This window comes from Musca vetustissima, unplaced genomic scaffold (genome assembly GCF_032173495.1).
Source record: "Musca vetustissima isolate MV318-11 ecotype Yass unplaced genomic scaffold, APGP_CSIRO_Mvet_v1 utg1868, whole genome shotgun sequence".
NCBI classification, from domain to species: Eukaryota; Metazoa; Arthropoda; class Insecta; order Diptera; family Muscidae; genus Musca; species Musca vetustissima.
In genome coordinates, this window is record NW_026874177.1 from 127,097 (window position 1) to 152,618 (window position 25,522).

The window sequence follows — 25,522 nt, forward strand, 5'->3', positions numbered from 1 at the left end:
CGTATTATTGCATTTTAAAGATGTTGGAATTGTTTGGATTATTTGTTGATAAATTGCATCATATTAGAAATAATTATGCCGCAACGAGGCTGCCCCACCGCCTTACCATAACAAGCCAGACAATTGTGTATAACATTTCAAGGGGGAGTTGCAGAGCAAGTGGTTCCAATGAATGAGGTTTAAAAGCGGGGAATATTTCTTAAAGAGAAAAAAATCAGGGACTTAAGAAGGCTGGACATTTCCACAGCTGTAAAATTTCTTCTATTCAAACTTTTGATTTATAGAAGAAAAATTCCGAAGATCCCAAAATGTCCCTAACTAAAACTATTTAAGTCATTATAGAGATAAATTCACTGCTGGCATATTATTTAATGGTCCCATCGAAATAGTAAAATGATTTCCAATTTACAGAGAGTGATTTTGTACGCCTCTGACGAAAATGAGACCCTTCTGCTTACCCATATTGTAACAAATCATCAGTAATGTAAGCAATGGAATGAGTCAAATAAACAGTGGATGAATTTAAGACGCTAGAATATGTTTTACTCTCCTATGACCCAAAAATGCCCTCTCAAAAAATTCTCTAGTCGCTAAAGACTACAAATCCACAGCTGAAATATAATTTGAAAGCCTCATAAAACTAAGAAAATATTTTTCGGTTCATAGATAGCGTTTTTGTCCGTCTCTGACGGAAATGAGACCCTACTGCTTACCCAGATTGTTACAAATCATCATAAAGGTAAGCAATGGAATGCGAAAAATAAGCAAGGGATGAATATAAGACGTTAGAAAATGCTTTAAAATCCTATGATCCAAAAATTCTATAGTCGCTATAGGCCTAAAATGCACAGCTGAAATATAATTTAAAGGTCCCATAGAACTAAGAAAATATTTTCCAGTTCTTCCTCTGACGGAAATGAGATCCTTCTGCTTGTGAGAAGTCATCATGAACTCAAACTATCGTAAACCTCTAAGATCCGAAAATGGCAAATTCCACTGCTGAAATCTAATTTAAAGGTCCCAGAGAACTCGGAAATTATTTTACAGTTCATAGAGAATGATTTTGACTTTCTCCGAAGAAAACTGGACTCCTTTGCTTACCCAGATCATGACACAGCATCAGAAAGATAAGCGATGTAAGGAACAAAATAAACGGAAGACGTTTAATGTGCTGGGATGTGGTTTGATGGCATTTTTGTTAAATTTTGAACGGTTTTATAGGTCTTCTACTTATAAGTCGTTAAGTCTCAGAGGTCTTCTGGCAGAAAGAAATGTAGTCAGAGGTAATCGAAGATAGTGAGAGAGGTTTCAATTTAATGTAGCTGGGCTTATTGATCATATATTGTATAGCAAATGAAGATCAGTGAGGTTTTGTTGAAAAAATGTAAGGATTGAGGTCCATCTACTGTAGCAATTGATGACTGAATATTTCCCATGTTATAGTAGATGAGCTAAGTAGGAATTCGGCGTATTTGTGGTTCTGTATCTTCTCAAATAAATATCTAAGAGAATCAGGAAAATAATTTCCATTTCCTAGAGAGTAATTTTGTCTTTCTCCGAAGAAAACGAGACTCTGCTGCTTACTCAAATCATGACACAGCATCAGATTGGTAAGCAGTGTAAGGAACAAAATAAGGTGAGGTTGAGATCTGAGGCCTTTTATTTTAGTTGGATGGGGTCAGATGACTTCGATGGTGTTATATATAGTGGTATAGGTCTCCTACTTAGTAGTAGTTAAGTCTCAGCGACCTTCTTTCGAAAGGATATGCATTCAGAGGTAATCGAAGATAGTGAGAGAAGTTTGTTATAGTAGAGCCATTTATGAATTCTGCTTATTTGTGGTTATGTCTCTTCTCAAATAAATATCTGAGAGAATTAAGAAAATATTTTCAAATTCCTAGAGTGTGTTCTTGACTTCCTCGGAAGAAAATGAGACTCTATTGCTTACCCAGATCATGACACAGCATCAGAAAGGTAAGCAATGTAAGGTACAAAATAAGGCGAGGTTGAGATCTGAGACCTTTTAATGTAGTGGGAAGTGATTTATAAATATTCTACATAACAGTAGTTAAGTCCCAGCGATCTTCTGTCGAAAGGAAATGTATTCAGAGGTAATCGTAGTTAATGAGCTTCTGAATCCTCTGCTATATAATGGATCTGGGGAACTTCTACGTTACATAATATAAGCTCATCGACCTTCTACTTAATGGTAGTTGAGTCTCAGTGAACTTCGTGTTTAAAGGAGAGAGCATAGGGGTCATATTCTGTGAAAATGGAATCTCAGAGTTCATCTAAGGGATAGGAGAGAAAAATAAGAGACCTCCTAGGTAGTAAATGAGCTGCTGGACCTTCTGATCTATAGTAAATGAGTCTCTAAGGAGAGTTCCTCTAAGGGAGAGCCCTTCTGTGTAGTAAATGAGCTGCTGGACCTTCTGATCTACAGTAGATGATTTTCTAAGGCCTTCTAGGTAGTAAATGAGCTGCTGGACCTTCTGATCTATAGTAGATGATTCTCTAAGGAAATGGAGTCTGAGAGTTCCTCTAAGGGAGAGCCCTTCTAGGTAGTAAATGACCTGCTGGACCTTCTGCTCTATAGCAGATGAGTCTCTAAGGCCTTCTAGATAGTAAATGAACTGCTGGACCTTCTGATCTATAGCAGATGAGTCTCTAAGCACTTCTGTGGAAGTTCTAAGGCCTCCTGTGGAGTTCAGAGGTTCATATTGTGCTGAAAAGGTATTCCGCAAAAATTGTATTGACAAATTAGATGAAAGTTCGACTTCATGTCTGCAAAAACTTGCAGGTCTTCGGTTTCTCCATGATTTTGGCGGCTTATGTCGAAGTCAATACAATATTTGCCAAAAACAAAAATAGCTATGGTTTATAGAAAAAAGAAAGTTTTCAAATGCAATACAATTTCTAAAACACAATGCGAAGAAATCATTACAATAAACTAATGCCTAGGCATTAACCTGGCCAATTTTTTTTTGGAATTGTGTACGCTGTTTTATAAAAAATCCGTTTTGGTGCCAATGAACATTTTTATTTGGTCATAGCTTTGACATTTGCCATTAATGCGAACATATGGGCGAATATAAATACAAAATTTATTTATTTATGTTTTTTGACTCACTATTTTCTATAGATGACAGAGCTGTATGACTTGGCCTCCAAAAAAAAATTATTGTAGTTCTCCATTAAAAAAGTATTTCGTTCGATGTTCAGTGATTCATAAAATAGTTGTAACATGTGTTCAACAATTATTCTTTAGAATTCATTTTTTTGGCTATACAATACAGACAATTGAAATTAATTACCAAATTAAGTTCGCAGAAAAAATTGTATTCAATTTTTTATGGATTCATACAGTAATTTGTCATAGAAAAAAATATAGTTGTGAAGCAGCTCTCTGCCCTGCACCACTTTAATTCCCTCGAATATCTATGTCAGTTTTTTTCAAACTCATTTCAAAATTACCCCATAATTTCCCCCCAACTTAAAAAAACAGCTTAACGAGTCTCTTTTTTTTGTTCATAAATGATGGCAATGATCATGAAACTTGAACCCATCAAAAGTAAATGTGTCTAATATTTTGCGGTTCGTTGTGGTTTTTCCTCTAGCCACTGAAGTCATCTAAACATTCCATATGCATTAAGTAAGTTATGAGCATAGGCGGAGCTCTACATATATTTGTTTATAACGCCAACACGCCATAGACGCAGAACATCGATTGAGAAAAAAAAATAAACAAATGAAGAACAAGCTACTTTTTTTCAGACGTAATTCAAGTAATAACCACCAAGTGTGAAATGAGGCATATCGAACACTTAAGAACCATTTATCGTTGATTTGTGATCATGCAAGAGATAAATTTATGATCTCTACACTCACAGCTCTCCCACAATAGTTTTCTGAGGCTCCCTGCTTTTTATTTTCTATGCAGATTCAAATCGAAGTCCTCATTGTATTGACACAATCTGTTCCAATCATTAGCCAATATTTTCTATTCGATTCTAGCAATATCGGACCCAACTGCTTACCAAAATCATGACATAGAATCAATAAGGTAAGTAGTGTAATAATACAAATAAGCAGTTGTATGTTATGTTTGCTGATTGTTGGAGAATAATGGAAAGAAGAGAGTACAAATATCCGAAAAAAGCTTCTTAAACTCCTTCGTTGTAAATAAAAAGTCCGACGGACTCATCCTCCTAAGCAGATGGCCTCCGAATCACATCCTTATCTACAGATAACTTCTTGGACACAACTACTAATAATTAGAAGGCATATGAGCTACCTTGACCTCATGCTACTAAGTAGATGGTCTCAAAACCAAATCCTTTCCCACATAGATTCTCTGAGACTCAGCTACTAATAATTAAAAGGCATTTGATCTACCTTGACCTCTTGCTTCTCAATATATGACCTCAGAGAATAAACAGAAGGCAGAGTGTTCATCTACAATGAACACCGAAAGTATCTGGCCTCCGCACAACAACAGTATCAGGTTTGTGATTACACTCCTTTTCGAGACTGAGACAAATATAAAATAAGAAATCCATAGTCTCCTCGTATTGCCAAAATCTATTTCAATCCGTTGACACTATTTTCTATTCGATTCTAGCAATATCGGACCCAACTGCTTACCAAAATCATGACATAGAATCAATAAGGTAAGTAGTGTAAGAAAACAAATAAACAGTTTTATGTTAAAAAATGTTTGCTGATTGATTTTGGAGAATAACGGAAAGAAGAGCACAAAGATCCGAAAAGCCATCTTAAACTCCTTCGTTGACGAAGAAGTGCGACGGACTAATCCTCTTAAGTATATGGCCTCAGAATCAAATCTTTACCAACTTCTAAGACTCAACTACTATTAAGCAGAAGCCATATGAGTCCCCTCGACTTCATTCTCCCAAGGTACGTGAACTCAAAACTCACCCATTTCCCACATAGGACCCCAGACACTCAATTAATAATAATTAGAAGGTATATGAGCTTCCTTGATCTCATGCTCCTCAAAAGACGACATCATACTTCTATCCTTTCCAATAGAAAACCTCTGAGACTCAACGACTAATATGTAGAAGGCAGAGCGTTTATCTACAATGAACCCCGAAGGTATCTGGCCTCACTCACTACTGTATCAGGCTTCTGATCACGACCTCTGAGTCTGCGACAACTATAAAAAATGCGACTCTTATGTTGATTTGGTTGTGTAGAAGGAAATCCATAGTCTCCTTGTATTGCCAAAATCTATTCCAATCTGTTGACACTATTTTCTATTCGATTCTAGCAATATCGGACCCAACTGCTTACCAAAATCATGACATATAATCAATAAAGTAAGTAGTGTAATAACACAAAGAAGCAAATTTACGTATAAAATTATATTCTAAAATAACTTTTTAATATAGAATGTAAAATCTATTATTTACGAAAGGAAGTGGAGAACACAAAGATGAGAAAAGGCTGCTTAAGCTTCAACGCCTTAAACTACTTTCCATATTGATACTATGTCATGATTATGGTAAGCAGTTGGGTCTGAAATCTTCGGTATCGAATAGAAACCAGTGCCAAATGATTGAAATGATTTTTAGCAATAAATTAATGCTCAGGATTTAAATCTACATAGAAAAATTAAAGCTTTTATAGCATTCCCAAAAAAAAAAAAAAAATTGTTACCATGGTACCGCTTGAAAATCGCGTGTATAATACATGGCATGTATATTTTATATACATGCATGAAAATTTATATAATTTTTTATTACACTTTATTATTTTTTTTCATCTTATTAACAACTTCAGCCAAACTTTTCGTGTATAGATTTCGTGAAATAATAAAATTCAAAAAAAATGGCCATAATCATGCAAATATTTGAGATCAGTGATTTTTTTAGTCTTTCTTTGCAATGGGAGATTTTAAAAGTAAATTTAATAATGGACGAAAAAAAAATTATCTCTGATTTTTAATTGGAGGTGTTAATGAATGCGGAGACCGACAACCATTTGACACACACAAATCATCGTTTCCAATGGGTAGAAATAGTCATCAGCTACGTCACCACGAACATTATCATTCTCATCATCGATAACATGTGTTCGATTTCGTGTTGTGCAAAATAAATCTATTTTCGTATCCAGTAATTGGAAAACATGATTTAATTTTATGGCACCCAAAAACAAAAAAAAAAAAAATAAACAAAAAATACAAAATTTGATCATTGCCAAAAGTAGATTTTAGTTTCAAAAGTAATTGAAAATTTTTGGTAAAAATTTTGAAATAGGAAAATATTTCTCAATTAGCTGAGATTAGTTTTTTATTAGAAAAAAACATTTATAGAAATTAATAAATTCAAAATCCTCGTGAGACCTCTATTTCCTACTCATTTACTCGGAAAAAAATCCATAAGATTACGTTTCTCTTTTCTTCCCTAGAAAAATCTGAGCGAAAAGATTATTTACATTCAGAAATTCCTTATTTTCTAATTCTATTGCTTACTTTATTGATTACTTGTCATGCTTTAAGTAAGCAATGGGTCTCATATTCAACACAGACCATCCGTGAGGACTCAGCTTGACCCTATCGACACTTTTTCTATAGAAAATCCATAGGAAAACTCTATAGGTCCCAGTTTGACTAAAGACAACCCATACAAATGGTTTACGTCCTGCCATCACTTATTTTGCACTTCCATTACTTACATGATTGATTATTTGTCATGCTTTAAGTAAGCAATGGGTCTCATATTCAGCACAGATCTCAGCAAGGACTCAGAATGACCCTATGGGCACTTTTTCTATACGAAAAAAATCGATAGGATCTCAGCAAAACGCTGGATATCTAATCTTCATGGAAGTGAGTTGTATTCTCCTTATATATTTTTTTTTTCTTTACAGTGCTTACTTTTTTGATTCCTTGTAATGACTTTGGTAAGCAATGAATCTCATTTTCCTTAGAACCATATTCCGAATGCTTAGATAAATTTTAAATCTTCATGCAAGTGAGCAGGATTGTCCATACATTATTTTTCCCTTTACATTGCTTACTTTATTGATTCCTTGTCATGCCTTAAGTAAGCAATGAATCTCATTTTCGTCGGATATTGAAAAAACTAGGTTCGCGGTTATCTAAAAATGATTTTATATCAGAAATTCGCTTCCAAATTATTTTATTTGTTGTTTTCTTTAAAATAAAGAGATCTTTAAAATCCAAATTGCCTTTTCAAAGTGAAAAAAATTAAAATTTCTATTTAAAGATGTAGACAATTGACAGCTCATTTTCAGGGCAATTAGTCAACACAAAAAGAATTTTCAAAACCAAACAAAAAATTCATTAAAACTGTTAAATCTTGAAAACAAAAACAAGCGGAAGGGAGGAAAGTAGAGCCATACCGACAGACACCTTGGGCTATTCTTGGCCATTACAACAACATGTCTCCTATTTTTCAAATTTTTTTCCACCCACCCAATTAAGGCATACTCCGTGGGAGTTGTAAACAAACAACAACAATGAGACCTTTTGAAAATTACAACAACAACAAATATATTTTTTTGAAATCTCTAAAAATAGTAAAAATCAAAACAACTACCTGTAAATGTTCCACACAAAACCACTGGCTGTCCGACTCTGCCTCTGCCTCTGTGGCGGAGTTGGCGTGAAAATTGAGTTTTTTTTTTTTTTTTTTTTTGAATGGAAAAAGCGAAGCGAAACAATGAAAACAAAAACCTCATAAATTTACCTAAGAAGAAAATAAAAAAGAAGACACACACACACATCTTGAAGAGGAAAATCAAGCAAACGTGGAAATTCACAAGGAGATTACAAAATGAAAACCTTGTCTGGCATTGCAGGGGAATAACCAGGGATTTTTGCTGACAATTGAAATAACCTTCAATTTGCATCTGGAGAGAGTACAAAAACAAATTCCAAGCTATGGTATTTAACCTGAGATTATAAAGGTGATGTTATTCTGCCCTGCTTGACACTTGAGATTTGAAGTTCGCTGTGTTTTTTGTTTTTGCTCCTCAACGACATGTTTTTTTTTACAGTTGAGAGTAGAAATTCTCCCTTTCATATCGATTGAAATATGTCTAGCCGTAAGACGAAAAAAAAACACAGGCGAGAAATAGAGAAGGTAGAAAAAATTATGCAGTTTCATGCAGAGCTTTTTTTCGAACAGAAAATAAATTGAAATTTAATTTCAATTTTTTTTCTTTTTCCCTTTTCAGTGTTAATTGAATAAAATGCTAGTAATGAGTTGAGAAACCGGCAATAAAATCCATTTAACATTGTCACAAAAATTTAAATATTACAGAAAAACGCCTACATAACTGCAGCAGACCAGACAAGATTCCGCGTCTGGTTAACCTTGAAGAAATAACTTCATGATTTCCACACAAAATGACATTTAAAATTTGAAAAAATTATTTTTATGAAGATGATTTCAAAGATTATTTGATGAAAGGAAAAGTATTTATCAAAAAAAAATAATTTTGAAATAGGTTCTAAGTGAATATATAATAGAAAATATCTAATCGAACTTTGGGAACTTCGATGTCTGCCTTTAGAGGTCCACATCCCAGATATTTTTCCATTGTCATTCAGTTTCGAAATAACATACCTATTTTTAGAGACCATTTCTAAAACTCTACTGTGAAAACGAGACCCATTGCTTACCAAATGCATGATCTAGAATCGTAAAGGTAAGCACTGTAAAGGGTGAAACATGTACAAACTGAAATGGTCAACTTTTTCCCCGATAAACTAAATTTTTTAAGTACAAAATGTATTTTTTTCGTCAATCAAAATCAAATCTTTCGTATATCAAATATCCACTTAGAGACGAGAATTATCTTGGAATTTGTATTTGTAACGATACCAACTTTTAGAGACCATTTCTAATACTCTACTGCGAAAACCAGACCCATAGCTTACCAATTGCATGATCTAGAATCGAAAAGGTAAGCACTGTAAAGGGTGATAAAAATGGTCACCTAATTCCGATAAACTGAATTTTTTTTGTAAAACATGTATTTTAATCAGAATCAATTGATTCGTATATCAAATATCCACTTAGAGACCATAATGATCTTGGAATTTGTATTTGTAACGACACCAACTTTTAGAGACCATTTCTAATACTCTACTGTGAAGACGAGACCCATAGCTTACCAATTACATGATCTAGAATCGAAAAGGTAAGCACAGTAAAGGGTGAAATATGAACAGACTGAAATGGTCAATCTTTTGTACGATAAACAATTTTTTTTAAATACAAAATGTATTTTTTCAGCATTCAAAATCTAATCCGTCGTATTTTGAAATTTGTATTTGTAACTGAATTGAATGAAAATCGATTTATCATTTAAGTTCGACGTGTTGTTCCTTGAAGATACAATTTTCAACTCATGAGGAAGTCAGAAAAAAATCTGCTATTTTTTCTAATCATGTTTTCTATACAAAATCTATTTCAGTTGAGAATCAGCTTCATGTTTTTCCGTATTTTTTTAATAAAATTATTTTTTAACTGCAGCATTTTTTTTTTTTTTTTGTTTTCTGAAGACTTTTTTATCTCAGGAGTTCTAAAACAATATTTCTATTCTCTCAGATAATATTTTCCCCTTCTTTGATGAAAATGAGACTCATTGCTTACCAAACTCATGACATAGAATGACAATGGTAAGCATTTGAAGACCAAAAAAAAGAGTATATTATATAATTACGAAATTTCTGCAAAATGTATTGGGAATAGCTCGAAGGCTCATCTCAATAGGTTTAAGAACAATATCTTATGTCTCTCAAATCGTTTATTTCCTTCCCTGATAAAAGTGAGACTCATTGCTTACCAAACTCATGACATAGAATGACAATGGTAAGCATTTGAAGACCAAAAAAAGAGCATATTATATAATTACGAAATTTCTGCAAAATGTATTGGGAATAGCTCGAAGGCTCATCCCAATAGGTTTAAGAACAATATCTTATGTCTCTCAAATCGTTTATTTCCTTCCCTGATGAAAGTGAGACTCATTGCTTACCACACTGCAGACATAGAATGACAAGGGTAAGCATTTGAAGACCAAAAATAAAAAAAGGATATTTTATAATTACGAAATTTCTGCAAAGTGAATCGGCAATAGCTTTGACGGCTCATCTCAGTAGGTTTAAGAACAACATCTTAAGTATCTCAAATAGTTTATTTCCCTCTCTGATAAAAATGAGACCCATTGCTTACCACACTGCAGACATAGAATGGCAATGGTAAGCAGTGCAAGTACACACAATTATAACTTTGCTTGATAGGTAAGCAATGAGTCTCAAATTGGAATTGGAAATGGAAAATAAATATTTCCAAAGATAGAAATATTACTTCTTAAAACTTCACAGGTTTATGGAATTTTTTTTCCATTCTTTCGTCTAGTTTTTTCCCTTCTCTGATGAAAATGAGACTCATTGCTTACCACACTCATGACATAGAATGACAAAGGTAAACAGTAAGTAAAAAAATATTTACTTTTTTAATTTCACCAATTACGGCAAATTTTTAATCCTAGCTTGAAGATAAACTTTTAACGTAAAATAAAACTATTTATTGTTTACCTTACTCAGCTTACTTTTTGGATTCTATGTCATGATTTTGGTAAGCAAAGAGTCTCGATTTGATTGGAAACGGAAAATAAATATCGCAAACGATAAAAATTATTCTTCCTAAAACTTGAAAGAAAAAAAATTCTATAGGGAAAATTTTCTATATGAACAACATCTCTCTTCTCACGGTCTAGTTTATTTCTGTCTCTGATGAAAATGAGACTCATTGTTTACCACACTGCAGACATAGAATGACAAAGGTAAGCAGAGAATGGAAAAAATAATCAGTTGTATAATTTCATCAAGTACTGCAAATATTTACACTTAGCTTGAAGACAAAATTTTAATATAAAATAAAACTATTTATTGTTTACCTTACACTGCTTACTTTATAGATTCTATATCATGATTTTGGTAAGCAAAGAGTCTCGAATTCATTGGAAATCGAAAATAAATATCGCAAACGATAGATATACTAGTTTTCAACCTTAGAGACTGATTATTTTTACCCTGCAGGGAAAATTAAGATTTTTAATGGGCATTTATTTGAAAAGTTATGGGGACATGAGGTTTTTTCCCAATTCCTCCTAAGAAATCCGTTCCTTCAGCAGCTAGTTTAAAATTTAAATACCTTAATTTAAAATAAAACTTTTTCAAACTTTTTTTTAAATATATTCTGCAAAATGCCCAAAACTTCTTATCTGCATCTTCTCTTCAAGAATAAATTTCTCCTCAGGGTGCAGTTCGGATTTAAAGCATATAAATCTCAACGTTATCTGCGATCACATAACACCACCAAGACATTTTAGCTACAATTTTGTTGTCTTTCACAAAATCTCCAAATAAGAAGACATGGCAAAGTCCAGTAAAATTGGAGGAGCAAAAAAGAAGACAACTTTCAAAATACCGTTGATTATCTAATTCAGCTGCATGTAGACATTTGGTGAAAAAATGCAAATTTCCAATCGGCAATGCACCGGGAGAAAAAATTGGCCATAACAGAGTTCGTATTTGAATTTTGGCTTATCATCCTTGAAAGCAACACTGTAAATGCTCCCTTGAGGTCATTTAGACTTTTAATGGTTATCTCGTGGCATTTTTTTCCTTTTCTCTCTGTGTACATGTTAGCTCACCTTTCTTTTCTCTTGATTGCATCTTCATTGCCCTGACCGTGCAATCGTCATCAGTTCAACGTCATTCCGATACAAAGTTTGTTAACCAGGGGAAGCTTTAAGAAACATCTAAGAAACATTTTTACGTTCAAAGCCATATTTGGCTATGAACCACAAAATCCCCCCATCAAGTCTGTTGCAGCAGCATCAATTCCGAATTCACTACCTCAAGTCTCAGATGTTTAGGCTATCAGCAACATAAAAAAATGCTGCAATCTTCCTCACTCCAGGTGGAGGAGTGCAAAGGCATGAAGAAACCTAAAAGCAAACTTGAAAAATTCAAGCAACCAGAACCAAAGAAAAAAAGAAAGAAGTAAAGAAAACAGGAACGGGACTCTTCGCATGAGATGAGCTGGCTTTTGCAACAGTACTAATATTACTTGTGAGCACCTTTCTGCCATCTTCCACCATCTCAGCTTCATATATGTGCTACATACGGGTGTGTTTCCCACACCACAAACTTGGCATCGCCATCATCATCTTGGGGGGCTTCTTCATATGAATCGATTGTAAGCTTCACAGTAAACTTGTTTTCTTCATATGCTTCGCTCTTGATGCTTCGGGGGGAGATGCGAGACCTCAAACTGCAGGAGGAACATTCCGGGTGATAATGCTACAAACCAAATGAAAAAGCACGACTCCAATTGATGCTTAAGTTGTTATGTTTTGTCTTTTGTACCTTAATCACGTTTTTCAAATTTAGATTTTTTTACTGGCCAAATATTCTATAGCTTATGTAATGTTGCATGTCCGTTCGTGTCTGAGATGAAAATTATAATTTTTTTATGCAAAAAAAAAAAAAAAATGGAAGAAAACGGTATCTTATGATGACCTTAGAGATGATCAGATGAACCCGATGAAAGGTTATTTAAGGTTCTATCGTAAATATGAGACCCATTGCTTACCAGATTGGAGACACAGAAGCAGAGAGGTAAGGGATGTTCGCAAGCAAGTAAGCGATTTGTTGATGAAAAGTTTAAGTACAAAATTTGATGTGGTTATTTTAACAGCTGGAATTTTATTTGATGTTCTCCCTTGGAAATGAGACCCATTGCTTACCATATTTGTGACAAAGAAGCAGAGAAGTAAGGTATGGTAGCTACCAAGTAAGTGTTTTGTTCAAGAAAATTGTAAGTTCTACATTAGATGTAATTATTTTATAATCTGGAAGTTTATTTGTTGTTCTCTCTTGAAAATGAGACCCATTGCTTACCAGATTCGTGAAATGGAAACAGAGAAGTAAGGCATGTTAAATACCATGTAAGCGATTTGATCAAGAAAATTAAAAGTCCTAAATTAGATCGTGTAAGTAAGCGAGTAAGCGATTTGTTCAAGAAAATTGTGAGTGCTAAATTAGATATTGTTATTTTATCCACTGGAAGTTTATTTGTAGTTCTCTCTTGAAAATGAGATCCATTGCTTACCATATTCATGACATGGGAGCAGGGAAGTAAGGCATGTTAAATACCATGTAAGCGATTTGATCAAGAAAATTAAAAGTCCTAAATTAGATCGTGTAATTTTATCAGTTTAAACATTATTTGTGGTTCTCTCTGGAAAATGAGACCCATAGCTTACCAGATTGGTGACACAGAAGCATAGAAGTAAGGTATGGTAGCCAGAAAGTAAGCTATTGGATGAAGAAAATTGTGTGTGCTAAATTAGATGTGATTATTTTATCCGCTGGAAGTTTATTTGTAGTTCTCTCTTGAAAATGAGACCCAGTGCTTACCAGATACATGACAAAGAAGCAGAGAAGTAAGATATGGTAGCTAGAAAGTAAGCTATTGTATGACGAAAATTGTGAGTGATAAATTAGATGTGATTATTTTATCCGCTGGAAGTTTATTTGTAGTTCTCTCTTGAAAATGAGACCCATTGCTACCAGATTAGTGACACAGAAGCAGAGTAGTAAGGTATGATAGCCATAAGTAAGCTATTGTATGAAGAAAATTGTGTGTGCTAAATTAGATGTTGTTATTTTATCCGCTGGAAGTTTATTTGTAGTTCTATCTTGGAAATGAGACCCAGTGCTTACCAGATGCATGACAAAGAAGCAGAGAAGTAAGGTATGGTAGCCAGAAAGTAAGCTATTGTATGAAGAAAATTGTGAGTGCTAAATTAGGTCTTGTCATTTTACCAGTTTCAAAATATGTTTTGGTTCTCTCTGGAAAATGAGACTCTCTGCTTACGAGATTCATTACAAAGGAGCAGAAAAGTAAGGCATGGTAGTCAATAAAAAACGATTGGAGGAAGAAAATTGTCAGTAATAAATTATTTGTGGTTTTTTATCACCTGAAATTTTTTTGGATGCTCTCTCTTGAAATTGAGACCCATTACTTACCGCAGTCGTGATATAGAAGCAGTGAAGTAAGGAATGCTAGCCACTAAGTAAGCAATTTGGCGAAAAAGTACAAAGTTAATGGATATATCGGTGGTTATATTATTAGCGGGAAGCATTATAATGATTCTCTGGTGAAAATGAGACCCACTGCTTACCAGATTCATGATGTGGCAGCATATCGGTATGGTAAGTTAGATAATTTGGTCGGAATTTAACTCCGTTCGAAAAAAAAAGAAGCTTGCTCTAGTTGTTGTTGTTGTAGTTATTGAACCATATCTAGTTTTTATTTTTATTTTCTTTTGTATTGAACGAAAAACAACACCTTAATATAGGCCAAAGTTAGATTGGAATTGTTTAATGGGTTTTCAGTTATTCACACGTACTACAAAGCTATCCAGCCTGCAAACCCCACCACCACTTAAGCTTAGTTCAAAAGCAACCGGCATCTACCGACAAAAGGCTGTTGGTAAAACTATGCAAAGAAGAGGATGATGGCTGGTGAGGGAGGTTTGAATGGCAAAAATTGTCTCTTTGGCTAAAAAATAAGGAAACACCCTTCAAGCTTTCAATGTGGAAGGGAAGACGAGGAGAAAGAGAGGAGGGTTGGCAATGAAAGTGATTGAGAATGCATATCGGTTTGGTGTATTGCAAAAAGACTACCGGTTTCCAAGAAAAATAAAAAGGTGGAAAGGGGGAAGAATGGCAAAACACAACAAAACGGTATAGAGTTGGATATATGTGGGGCGTCATAAAGGACTTTTCATTACTATAGAGACAATACCCCGCACACTTTCAGCTCTACACCCTCTCAGCTCTACACCCTCTCAGCTCTCCAAAACCACTATCTCTCTCTCTCCTCACTCCCCATCCCCTCCCACCAATTAAATAAAAACCATAACATGTTGCCATGGCTACCAGTTGAATATTTACCCTGTTTGGGGGGTGGCAAGTTTGGGGTTCGAAATATGAAATTCATACTGAGGGCTACTGTACTTTGGCCGGTTGGTGGGTTCGAATTGTTGTTGTTGGCAATTACTGTAAACATGATTATGTCAGTTTGATCAATATTTTTCTAGAATTACATAAAAAAAAAAATAAAAATTTTGTATGGGGGGTGAGAGAAAAGGGAGCGGGAGAAACTACTATACAAGATAATTAAAAACTTGACAAGTTTTAGCAGCATCAATTGGGGAGGGTGAGGTGCTAATAGGGGGAGAGGGAAGTTGTGTCGGAAGAAATAAAATCTACAAGACACGTACCGAATGTTTTATTTATAATTAAATTGTGACACAGAGCACCTCCTCCCCCCCCCCCCCCTTGGGGGAAAGTTGGGGGAACACATGTGATAAAATTCTTAATAAAATTCTTAATAAATAAATTGCATTTTTCTTAGCTGAATAAATAAAATATGAATGGAAATGGCAAATATTTAACATTTCTAAATTTTAAAACTTTGCTGAATAGATGTTTTTCACAGCTGAATATAAAAATTGAGGGGAAAACTTACAAAAATCAAATTTAAAAAAATATTAAACTTTGCTGAACTAGATTTTATTGCAGCTAAATAAAAACTTTGTGTTAAGAAATTGCAAAAAAATGTTTTTAAAAAATGTAAAACTTTGCTGAATTGCATTTCTAGTAGCTGAATAGGCATAAATGTTAGCTTATTTAAATAATTTAGCTATATTGGATAATTTTTTAATATTTTGGGTTAGCTGTATTAGGGTATTAATAGCTATATTGGATAATTTTTTTAATATTTTGGGTTAGCTGTATTAGGGTATTAATAGCTTGATAGGGTTTCTAGTAGCTGAATTCAAAAATGTCGCTCCTATTGATAATTTAAATATATTTTAGCTTAGCTGAATTAAGTTTTTCGTTTGCTGAATAACAATTTCTTAATCAGTTGTTCTAATTTAACATACTAACGTTTTTATGCCTTGCTGAATTGGGTTTTTAGTAGCTGAATAGGCATAATTGTTAGCTGAATTAAATAATTTAGCAATATTTTATCAATCTGTCAAATTTTCGTTTAGCTGAATTGGTTTTCAAGTAGCTAAATATGCATAATTGTTAGCCGAATTAGATTTTCCATTGCTGAATAACATTTTTCATAGCTGAATATAAAATTTTAATAGATAATTTTATTTTTGTCCCAATAAATAAATAGCTGAATTATGTTTTTCTCAGATATATTCTATATTTTCTTAGCTGAATTAGGTTTTTTGTTGCTGAATAACATTTTTCATAGCTGAATATCAAAATTTAATAGCTGATTCGATATTTATCTTAATAATTACTTAGCTGAATTAAGTTTTCCTTACATATTTTCAGTATTTTCTTAACTGAATTAGGTTTTTCATTGCTGAATTACATTTTTCATAGCTGAATATCAAAATTTAATAGCTGAATCGATATTTATCCTAATAATTACTTAGCAGAATTAAGTTTTCCTTAAATATTATCAATATTTTCTTAGCTGAATTAGATTTTCCATTGCTGAATAACATTTTTCATAGCTGAATATAAATTTAATAGCCGAATGGATATTTTTCTTAATAAATACCTAACTGAATTATGTTTTCCTTAGATAAATTCGATATTTTCTTAGCTGAATTAGTTATTTCGTTGCTGAGTAACATCTTTCATAGCTGAATGGCTATTTTTCTCAGTAAATCTTTTGCTGAATTAAGTTTTTCTTAGATATATTTAAAATTTTCTTAGCTGAATTAGGTTTTTCGTTGCTGAACGACGTTTTTCACAACTGAATATCAAAATTTAATATCTGAATGGATATTTTTCTCAAAAAAGGTTTAGCTGAATTAGGTTTTTCTTATATATTTTCAAATATTCCTTCGCTTAATAAGGTTTTTCATTGCTGAATAAAATTTTTCATAGCTAAATGAATATTTTTCTCAGTAAATATTTTGCTGAATTAAATTTTCCTTCGATATATTCAATTTTTTCTTAGCTGAATTAAGTTTTTCGTTGCTGAATAACGTTTTTCATAGCTGAATATAAAAATTTACTACCTGTTACTATATTTTCCTTTATAAAGAAAAAGGTAGATGATATTTTTCCTAGCTGAATTGATTTTTTCATAGCTGAATAGATTTTTTGGTGGCTGAATAACAAAATTTATGACCAAAATCGATAGTTTTCTCTAAAACTAATTAGCTGAATTAAATATTTCGTAGCTGAATTGAATTTTTGCTAACTTAAAATTAGTTAGCTGATCTCATTTTTCCTAGCAGAATAAGGTTTCTTTCAGCTGAATTCAAATTTTTCTTAGCTGAATTAATTTTTTCACTGCTGAATATGACAAAATCCGCCTGATATGACAAATTCCGCCCAAAATGATTCACAATGATGGCAACAAACAAGAAATTCTAATTACTCTGATAGGTTGACCCCTGGATTACAAATTGTCCTTGTCTTTAATTTATAAAAATGAAAAGAAGAAAATAAAAACAAAAACATTTGTTTATGACCCCTTCCCCCACATATGTTTGTAACCCAATACCCAGCTCGTAAGTATGTTTAATCGCTAATATAAAAAATTGTGTATGACATCATTACACATATATATTTTCCCTGGTTATTGTTGTTGCTGCTTGTTGACTTTGTTTTATTTGAATTTTGTTGTCGTTGTTGATTACAATATTTATTTTCAGTTTCCTCATTTCTTTTTTCTTTAGAACTGCTGACTGTGTTACTGATTGCTGGATTGTCGGACTGTCTAGTTGCTTCTGCAGGTCTGCTGAGCCCCCGACTATCCGACTATTTTGCAATAAATAAATAAATTGTTTAACTATTTAAATTATGATTATTATTTTGTGTGACATCGCCATCAGCATCGGAATCATCCATGAGGCGCGGTAGATGCTTCTCTGCTAGAATTTTTTCCACTGGCCTACAATAAATTACCGCTTGCGAGATAGGGAGGCAGGGCAGACAATTACATTTTTTACTGAACGACATTTTTGTGATGATCCATGTGATGTCGTGTTCTTTCCACATATTTCTAAATCATGTGGTAGGGAAAGGGGATGGGGAGGGGTGTAGTCCGACCCGCACATTGCTACTTCCTACTTATGTTCTTGACAGTTCATCATCATCATCGTCGTCAACCATCTACGTCTTCCATTCTAACTGTGAAGCCCTTCGTTTTTTGTTGTGGTGCTCTCCAACAATGAACTCTCTGAACTTTATGACAATTTGAATCGCCATTGTTGTTGTTGTTATTGTCAATTGTATAATTTTTTTATTATTCTCGGAGACCCACTTCTTTTCCGAGCACATTTCAATAAATGAAAAAAAAAACATAATTCTTATTCTTTTGTGAAATGTTAATACGCCTTGTCCCATAGCCTGACATCATCGTTTTTATTTCCCCTGTAATTTCAAATGTTGTTAATTCCCAAAAAACTAAGCAGGATGTCCGCAAAAGGTTCCAATATTTTTGTATCGTATGTAATACCTTATATGGAGTCTTTAGGCACATGACTGAGTGGGAAAAATGTAAATTCTATCAACAAAAACATAATTCAGCTAAGAAAAACTCAATTCAGCTAAGAGAAAATTGTTAAAAATAGCAATTCAGCTAATGAATTTGTATACCTATATAAGAAAACCCTTATTCAGCTACGAAAAACACCATTCAGTTAAGAAAAACTTGCTTTCAGCTAAGAGAAAATTGATCAAAATATAAATTCAGCTAATGAATTTTGATATTTATCTATGAAAAAGCTTATTCAGCTTCAAAAAATTTATTTCATGTATGAAAAAATGAATTCAGCAAAGAAAAACTTGATTCAGCTTATCTTATTATCTATGAAAACCCTTATTCAGCTACAAAAAAAACTTGATTCAGCTAAGAAAAAATGAATTCAGCAAAGTAAATCTTGCATTCAGCTAAGAGAAATTTGATAAAAATATCAATTCAGCTAATGAATTTTGATACCTATCAATGAAAACGTTTATTCAGCTAAGAAAAACTTAATTAAGCAGAGAAAATCTTGCATTCAGCTAAGGAAAACTCAATTCAGCTAAGAGAAAATTGATAAAAATATCAATTCAGCTAATGAATTTTGATTCCTATCTATGAAAATGCTTATTCAGCTATGAAAAACTTAATTCAGCTAAGAAAATCTTGCATTCGGCTAAGAAAAACTCAATTCAGCTAAGGGAAATTTGATAAAAATATGAATTCAGCTGATGAATTCTGAATATTGTCTATGAAAACGTTTATTCAGCTTCGAAAAACTTAATGCAGCTAAGAAAATCTTGCATTCAGCTAAGAGAAAATTGATCAAAATATCAATTCAGCTAATGAATCTTGCTTTTTATCTATGGAAACACCTATTCAGCTAAGAAAAACTTAATTCAGCTGAGAAAATTTTGAATTCAGCTATGAAAAATTTAATTTTTCTAAATCTTTATTGAAAATAATATAATTCAGCTAATGAATATTGATATTCAGCTATTAAAAACATAATTCAGCAACGAAAAACTCTATTCAGCTAAAGACAATTTAAATTCAGCTACGAAAATTTTAGCTGAATTGCAATATTATAGCACAGAATCGATGACAAATTTCGTTGCAATTCAACTGTTAAATATTCATTTTTCTTTTGCTGAATTTAATTTTAAGGCAAAAAATAAATTTTTTTTATTGCTGAATAATTGAAAAATTAGCTGAATATCAAAATTGTGAATTTAAACGGCTTTATTTAGCAATAATATTGCAATTCAGCTCTAAAAATGTAATTCCTTCTTTGCTGAATTGAATTTTTAAGCCAAAAATACATTTTTTTCATTGCTGAATTGATGAAAAATTAGCTGAATATCAAAAATGTTTAATACAATCGCATATTTATGCCTAAAATTTGCAAGACAGGTGGAAAAATTTTTGATTTTCCCTTGCTGAATTGTTGAAAAATTAGCTGAATATGAAATTTTTTTTATTTATATCAGTTTATTTATAAATAAAAATGTAATTCAGCTGGCAAAATTTTAATCTTTCCTTTGGTGAATTGAATTTTAAAGACGAATGTTGATTTTTTCCTTTGCTGAATTGTTGAAAAATTAGCTGAATAGCAAAAATTTGTATTACAATCGCATTATTTATGCATAGAATTGCACGACAGGTGAAAAAAATATGATTTTCCCTTGCTGAATTGTTGAAAAATTAGCTGAATAGCAAAATTTTTGCATAGAATCGTTTTAAATATGAATAAAATTGCAATTCAGCTGGCAAAATTTTAATGTTTCCCTTGCTGAATTGGAAAAAATTTGCTGAATTAGTTTTTTTTCTTTACCAAATGAATAAAAAATCTCCTCCTTAGTCTCCGTTTTTATTTATTACACGTCCCATTATCCCATAATTATCAATCAATTTCCGAAAACCCTTGATTGAGTTTCCATTCAAAATGAAAACAGGGCAGGGTTTTTTCCTTTAACTTAATTTTAACGGGAGACGACAAGGAGGAAGGAAGGGGCTCCCCTCCATGATAACACACACATTTAGTTTGGATTATCGCAACATTTCAACAGGACGAAGTCCTGGGCATGCGCCCCAAAAATAGAGAAAAACCCCCCCGGTGGCTCTCTCAGAAAATTCTGAGGGAGAGTAGGAGAGCAAGAAAATAGGAAAATAAAGTCAAGAAGGGGGAGGAGAAGTAGTCCGATGATGACTCCATTCCTCGGCAAACTTAAAACTATCACCAAATTGAAATTTAGTTTCAAAAAATTTTTATTTTTTTTTTAATTTTTTTATTATTATTTTTGGTTTTTCTTTTTTTCATACTTACTGGCATTCATTCATAATCTCATCCTGACTGCGTACTTGTACGGGCGCCAGCGCCTCAACATTTTCCTCAAAATTACCAAAACATTTGGTGATCTTCTCATCGAAGGTATTGACCAAATCTTCGAGGCTGCCACCGAAAGCCTCACTGAAATTATCAGCGGCATCCAAAAGACTCTTCGAATCAATGGCCGCCGACGATGAGGAGGTGGTGGTGCCACCATCCAATCCCATTGTGGTCATTTCATTGCTCAGCATGGTATTGCAATTGGGACTAATGGTGCCATTGACGCCACCATAGCCGCCACCACCACCATTTTTGCTGACATGAGCATCCCGAACGGCCTCCTCCAACAAACGGATTTTATTCTCCTGGGCCATCATCGGATCCTTGAGATTCAAATTCAACGAGTCATTGATGGTGTTCTGATTGGAAATGAAATCGCAACCGGCCCAATCATCAGTTTCATCCATTTTTGCCAGAGGAGCCTCAAATTTAAGCTCGGCCATTTTGGAACCGAGTTCACGCATGGCCCACTGTCTTGCCAAAGAGGAGGAAATAATATCCACAAAGGTTTGCGTTTGGGTTAGCTTTTCAAGCGAAAATTAGTGGCAGCAGGTTCGGCAGGTTGCAATGGAAAAAAAATACGATGGATGATATCAGCAGCAGGGCTCTCGTTGAATTATTTTTTCCTCCTGTTCCGTTTTGTTTTGGAATTCTCTGGCTAGGTTGTCTACCACTTGGTCTGACGAACGAACGACTGACTGACTCAATTATTCACTTGATTTCAGAGGCAAGGTTCAGCACGAATTCAGACTGACACATAAAATGCAGCAACAACAACACTACACACACTGAAATTACCACACAGAAAATACAAATCAACCCCCTTTTTTGTTGGAATTGTAATTCTGCTTCTTCTCCCTTTTGATTTTATTTCTTCTTTTAAGGGGTGTTTTTTCTTTTGTGTATATTATTTTGTTTGGTTTTGCACGAACAAACAAATTTTTGCACTTGTTATTTAGTTGTTGTTGTTTTATGCGATAACACCTTCAAACACTTTAAAATCGCTGATAATTTTTATTAGTTGTTAATTTTTCACAATTTCTTTGCATTTATTTTATTTCAAAATTTTCTTTTCCTTCAATATTTTGCCTGGTGGGAGTAGTACACAACCAAATTTGGCTCCCCCTTAATCGTGTTTGTATTTGCCTTTGAACAAAAACAAACAAATCAAACTTTGCAATCAATTTTTTTTCTTTGCACAGGCACACACACAGACACTTTTCTTCTTCTGCTTTTCAGTTTTACTTCACTTAGTTATTAATCAAATCAAACGTACGAAATTGTTGTTGTTGTTTTTTTTATATTGTATATTTGTTACATATATGTATATTTATTTTAATTTATTTATGTTTTATTTTTTTCACTCGCGCTAACCGTCGTTTTTCCGCTTCAACACGACCAACTCACATCGAATAATAAAATGCGAATAAATGAAATCCACCATAAAGAGAATTGTGTACAACGACTCTCTTTCTCTGCTCTCTCTCTCCGTTGACAGGGCAATATAAGTCGATATTACACTAATCGATTAATATGACATGACAGCGAAACAGCTGAGTTGCAGCCATTGTAGCAAGTAGTTGGTAAATGAGGAAATGAGACAGAGAGTGAAAAATAAACGGTGTTGCCAACTGAGCGTTTTTCAAAGGGAGTTGATTATTAAAACATCAATAAAGGAATTTAAGAAATTAAAGTGCCAACAATTTAAAGGAATGGTGCAAATTGTGCGTTTTTTAACAAGGACTTGTGGAAGATAAAGAGCGAAAAATAAACAATGATGCCTACTAAGTGTTTTTCAACCAATTTAACTATTAAAACGTCAATCATTAAGTATTGAAAAATGAAATTGTGAAAAAATATAATAATGTCAATGTTGCGTTTTTTAAAATGTCAATAATTTAAATTAAGTGTCAAACATTTAAAAGAATGGTGCAAATGTTGCGTTTTTGCAGAGACTTGTGGAAGATAGAGAAGGAATTTAACCATTGAAATATCTGTAAAAACAAAGATTGAAAAATAAATAGTGATGCCAACTAGGCGTTTTTATGGGATTTGACTATTGAAACGTTAAAAATGAAATTTATGAAATTTAAGTGCCAAAAAAGAATGGTGCAAATGTTGCGTTTTTGCAGAGATTTGGGAAAAAGATAGAGAGAGCGTTTAAAATAAATGGTGGTGCCAACTAAGAGTTTTTCAAAGGATCTGACTGTTAAAACGTCAATAATAAAATTTAACAAATTAAAGTGCCAAAATGTTGCTTTTGAGATTTTGGAAAGAGAGACAGAGTGATGCCAACTAAGCGCTTTCAACCAATTTGACGATTAAAACATCAATAATTAAATTTTTAAAAAAGAACTTGTAAACAATTTAATATTGTCAATGTTGCGTTTTTTAAAGGTTTGCCCCTTTAACAAATGGTTTTGGCGGTTTTTTCTTAGAATACGACAATAATTAATTTTAAGAAGTTAAATTGCTAGAAATAATGGAAAGGTGTCTATGATTTTGTAAAGAAAAAGTGAATGCCATCTTTGCGTTTTTTTTACTTGATTTAAAATATAAATGGTTATTGCCAATGTTGCGTTTTTTTCAGAAATTTAGGAAAGTAAGAGAATGAAAAATTGACTGTAATGCCAATTGTATGTTTTTCAAGGAATTGGACTATTAAAATGTCAATAATTAAATTTATGAATTGAAATGGCAAAAAAGTAATAGAATGAAAAAACGAGAGTAAAAGATAAAAAAATGTTGCCATCTTTGCGGATTTTATATGATTTAAAAAAATAAATATTTGTTGCCAATGTTGCGTTTTTCTGAGATTTAGGTAAGGTATATAGTGAAAAATAAACAGTGACTACAACAAAGCGTTTTTAAGGGATATGACTATTATAAAACGCAATTTTAATAAAACAGCAATTAATAAATTTTAAAAATTTTGGAGTTTATCAGAGATTGAAAAATAAACAGTGACATCATCTTAACGATTTTTTACTTGATTTGACATTTTTTGTTTTGTTATAAAAACCATTAATTAAATTTAACAAAATCAAATACAAAAAAAAAAAAAATAAAAAAAAATGTTGTGTTTTTTAATGCCAATACAGAAATTAATAAAAGGAAGTGAGACAAAAATAAAATAATGATGCCAATATTGCGTGTTTTATTATAACTGGACTATTTTTGTAAAAAAGAACGCAAAATGTCATCAATCATTAAAAAAAATTATCCGTTAAATGGTACTGGGAAGAATGATTGGGCGTCAAATATATATGTATTGTCAACGTTGCGCTTTTAAAATCATTTAACGTTTTTTTTTTTGCAAAAAGCAAACGCTAATATTGTAATTTGCAATCGTTTTTAGCGATTGGACGTTTGCTTAAAAAAAGAGTTAATGTGAAAATGTAATAAATGGATTGAAAAGAAAATTAAAATTAAATTTAATAATTATTTGGTTATTTTATTATTAAACATTTAGTTTTCTTGAATTTCTATTAATTATTTCTATTATTATTTTAATTAGCTTATTTAAGTATTTATTTAATTTTGTTTTGAATTATTTATTTATTTAATTATTTTTAATTGTTTATGTTTGTATTCTTTCAATGCTTTAAAACTACTTTTTATTATTTCTTTTATTTTTTAATTGTTTCCTTATTTTTTAATTACTTATTATTTACTTTTTTCTTAGTTATTTATTTTTTAATTATATTTTAAAAGAAAACATGAACCCTGGCAAATTTCTTGTCATTTGCCATACGCCTAATTTAAAGTTTCACTCCCTGCCCATTAACGATTACTTGAGCAATCAATCATCAGTCTCTCATCATTTTCTGATTACTCTTTGACATAACGGCCGTGGGTTTACAATTAGTCTACAACGTATAACACGTAACGTAAGGGCAATACAATGCATTAACAGGTAAAAAGGTTTGAAAATGGAAAATAATTTTTGGAAAACAAAACATATGGTAATTATGTTATTGTTATTTAGAAAACATGCATGTTTATGCATGACATAATACAATAATACAGGTAAAATGGAAATATATTTATACAAATAAGTATATGTGATAACATATGTGCGATCTTGAATGCCGTGTGTGGCTTTGTTTGTGGGAGGATGGGCATATTATTTTCAAAAAAATAAATATTGTGATAATTGGAAAGGCACATTTCAGGGGGTTTTCTCGTGCAATAAAATACTTGTAAAATGAAAAAAAAAAAATGAATGAAATGAATTAAAAATTATGAAATTGAAAAAATTGTTAGGTTATGTTATCACTTATCGACTTGATCTAACCTCAAAATAATAGGCATATTATTTTCAAGTAAAATATTGGGATAATTGAAAATACGCATTTAGATTTTTTCTCGTACAATAAAATACTTGTGAAAAAAATGGAATTAAAAATTATAAAATTGAAAAAAAACGAAATTGTTAGGTTATGATGTCACTTATCGACTTGACCTAACCTCAAAATAAAAGGCATATTATTCTCAAAATATATATATTGGGATAATTGCAAAGACACATTTCATTTTTTCT

General features: G+C 32.4%; 1 protein-coding gene across 1 annotated transcript in view; it reads right to left on the reverse strand.

Annotated features, from left to right (window-relative positions):
• LOC133331274 (fasciculation and elongation protein zeta-2) overlaps window positions 1–21,450 on the reverse strand; it is a 68,926-nt gene extending 47,476 nt beyond the window's left edge. Inside the window, exon 1 of the mRNA XM_061539677.1 lies at window positions 20,917–21,450. Within this exon, the coding sequence (XP_061395661.1) occupies window positions 20,917–21,443 (527 nt within the window). The 5' untranslated portion in view covers window positions 21,444–21,450. The remainder of the gene's footprint in view (window positions 1–20,916) is intronic.
• Window positions 21,451–25,522: the final 4,072 nt, after the last annotated feature.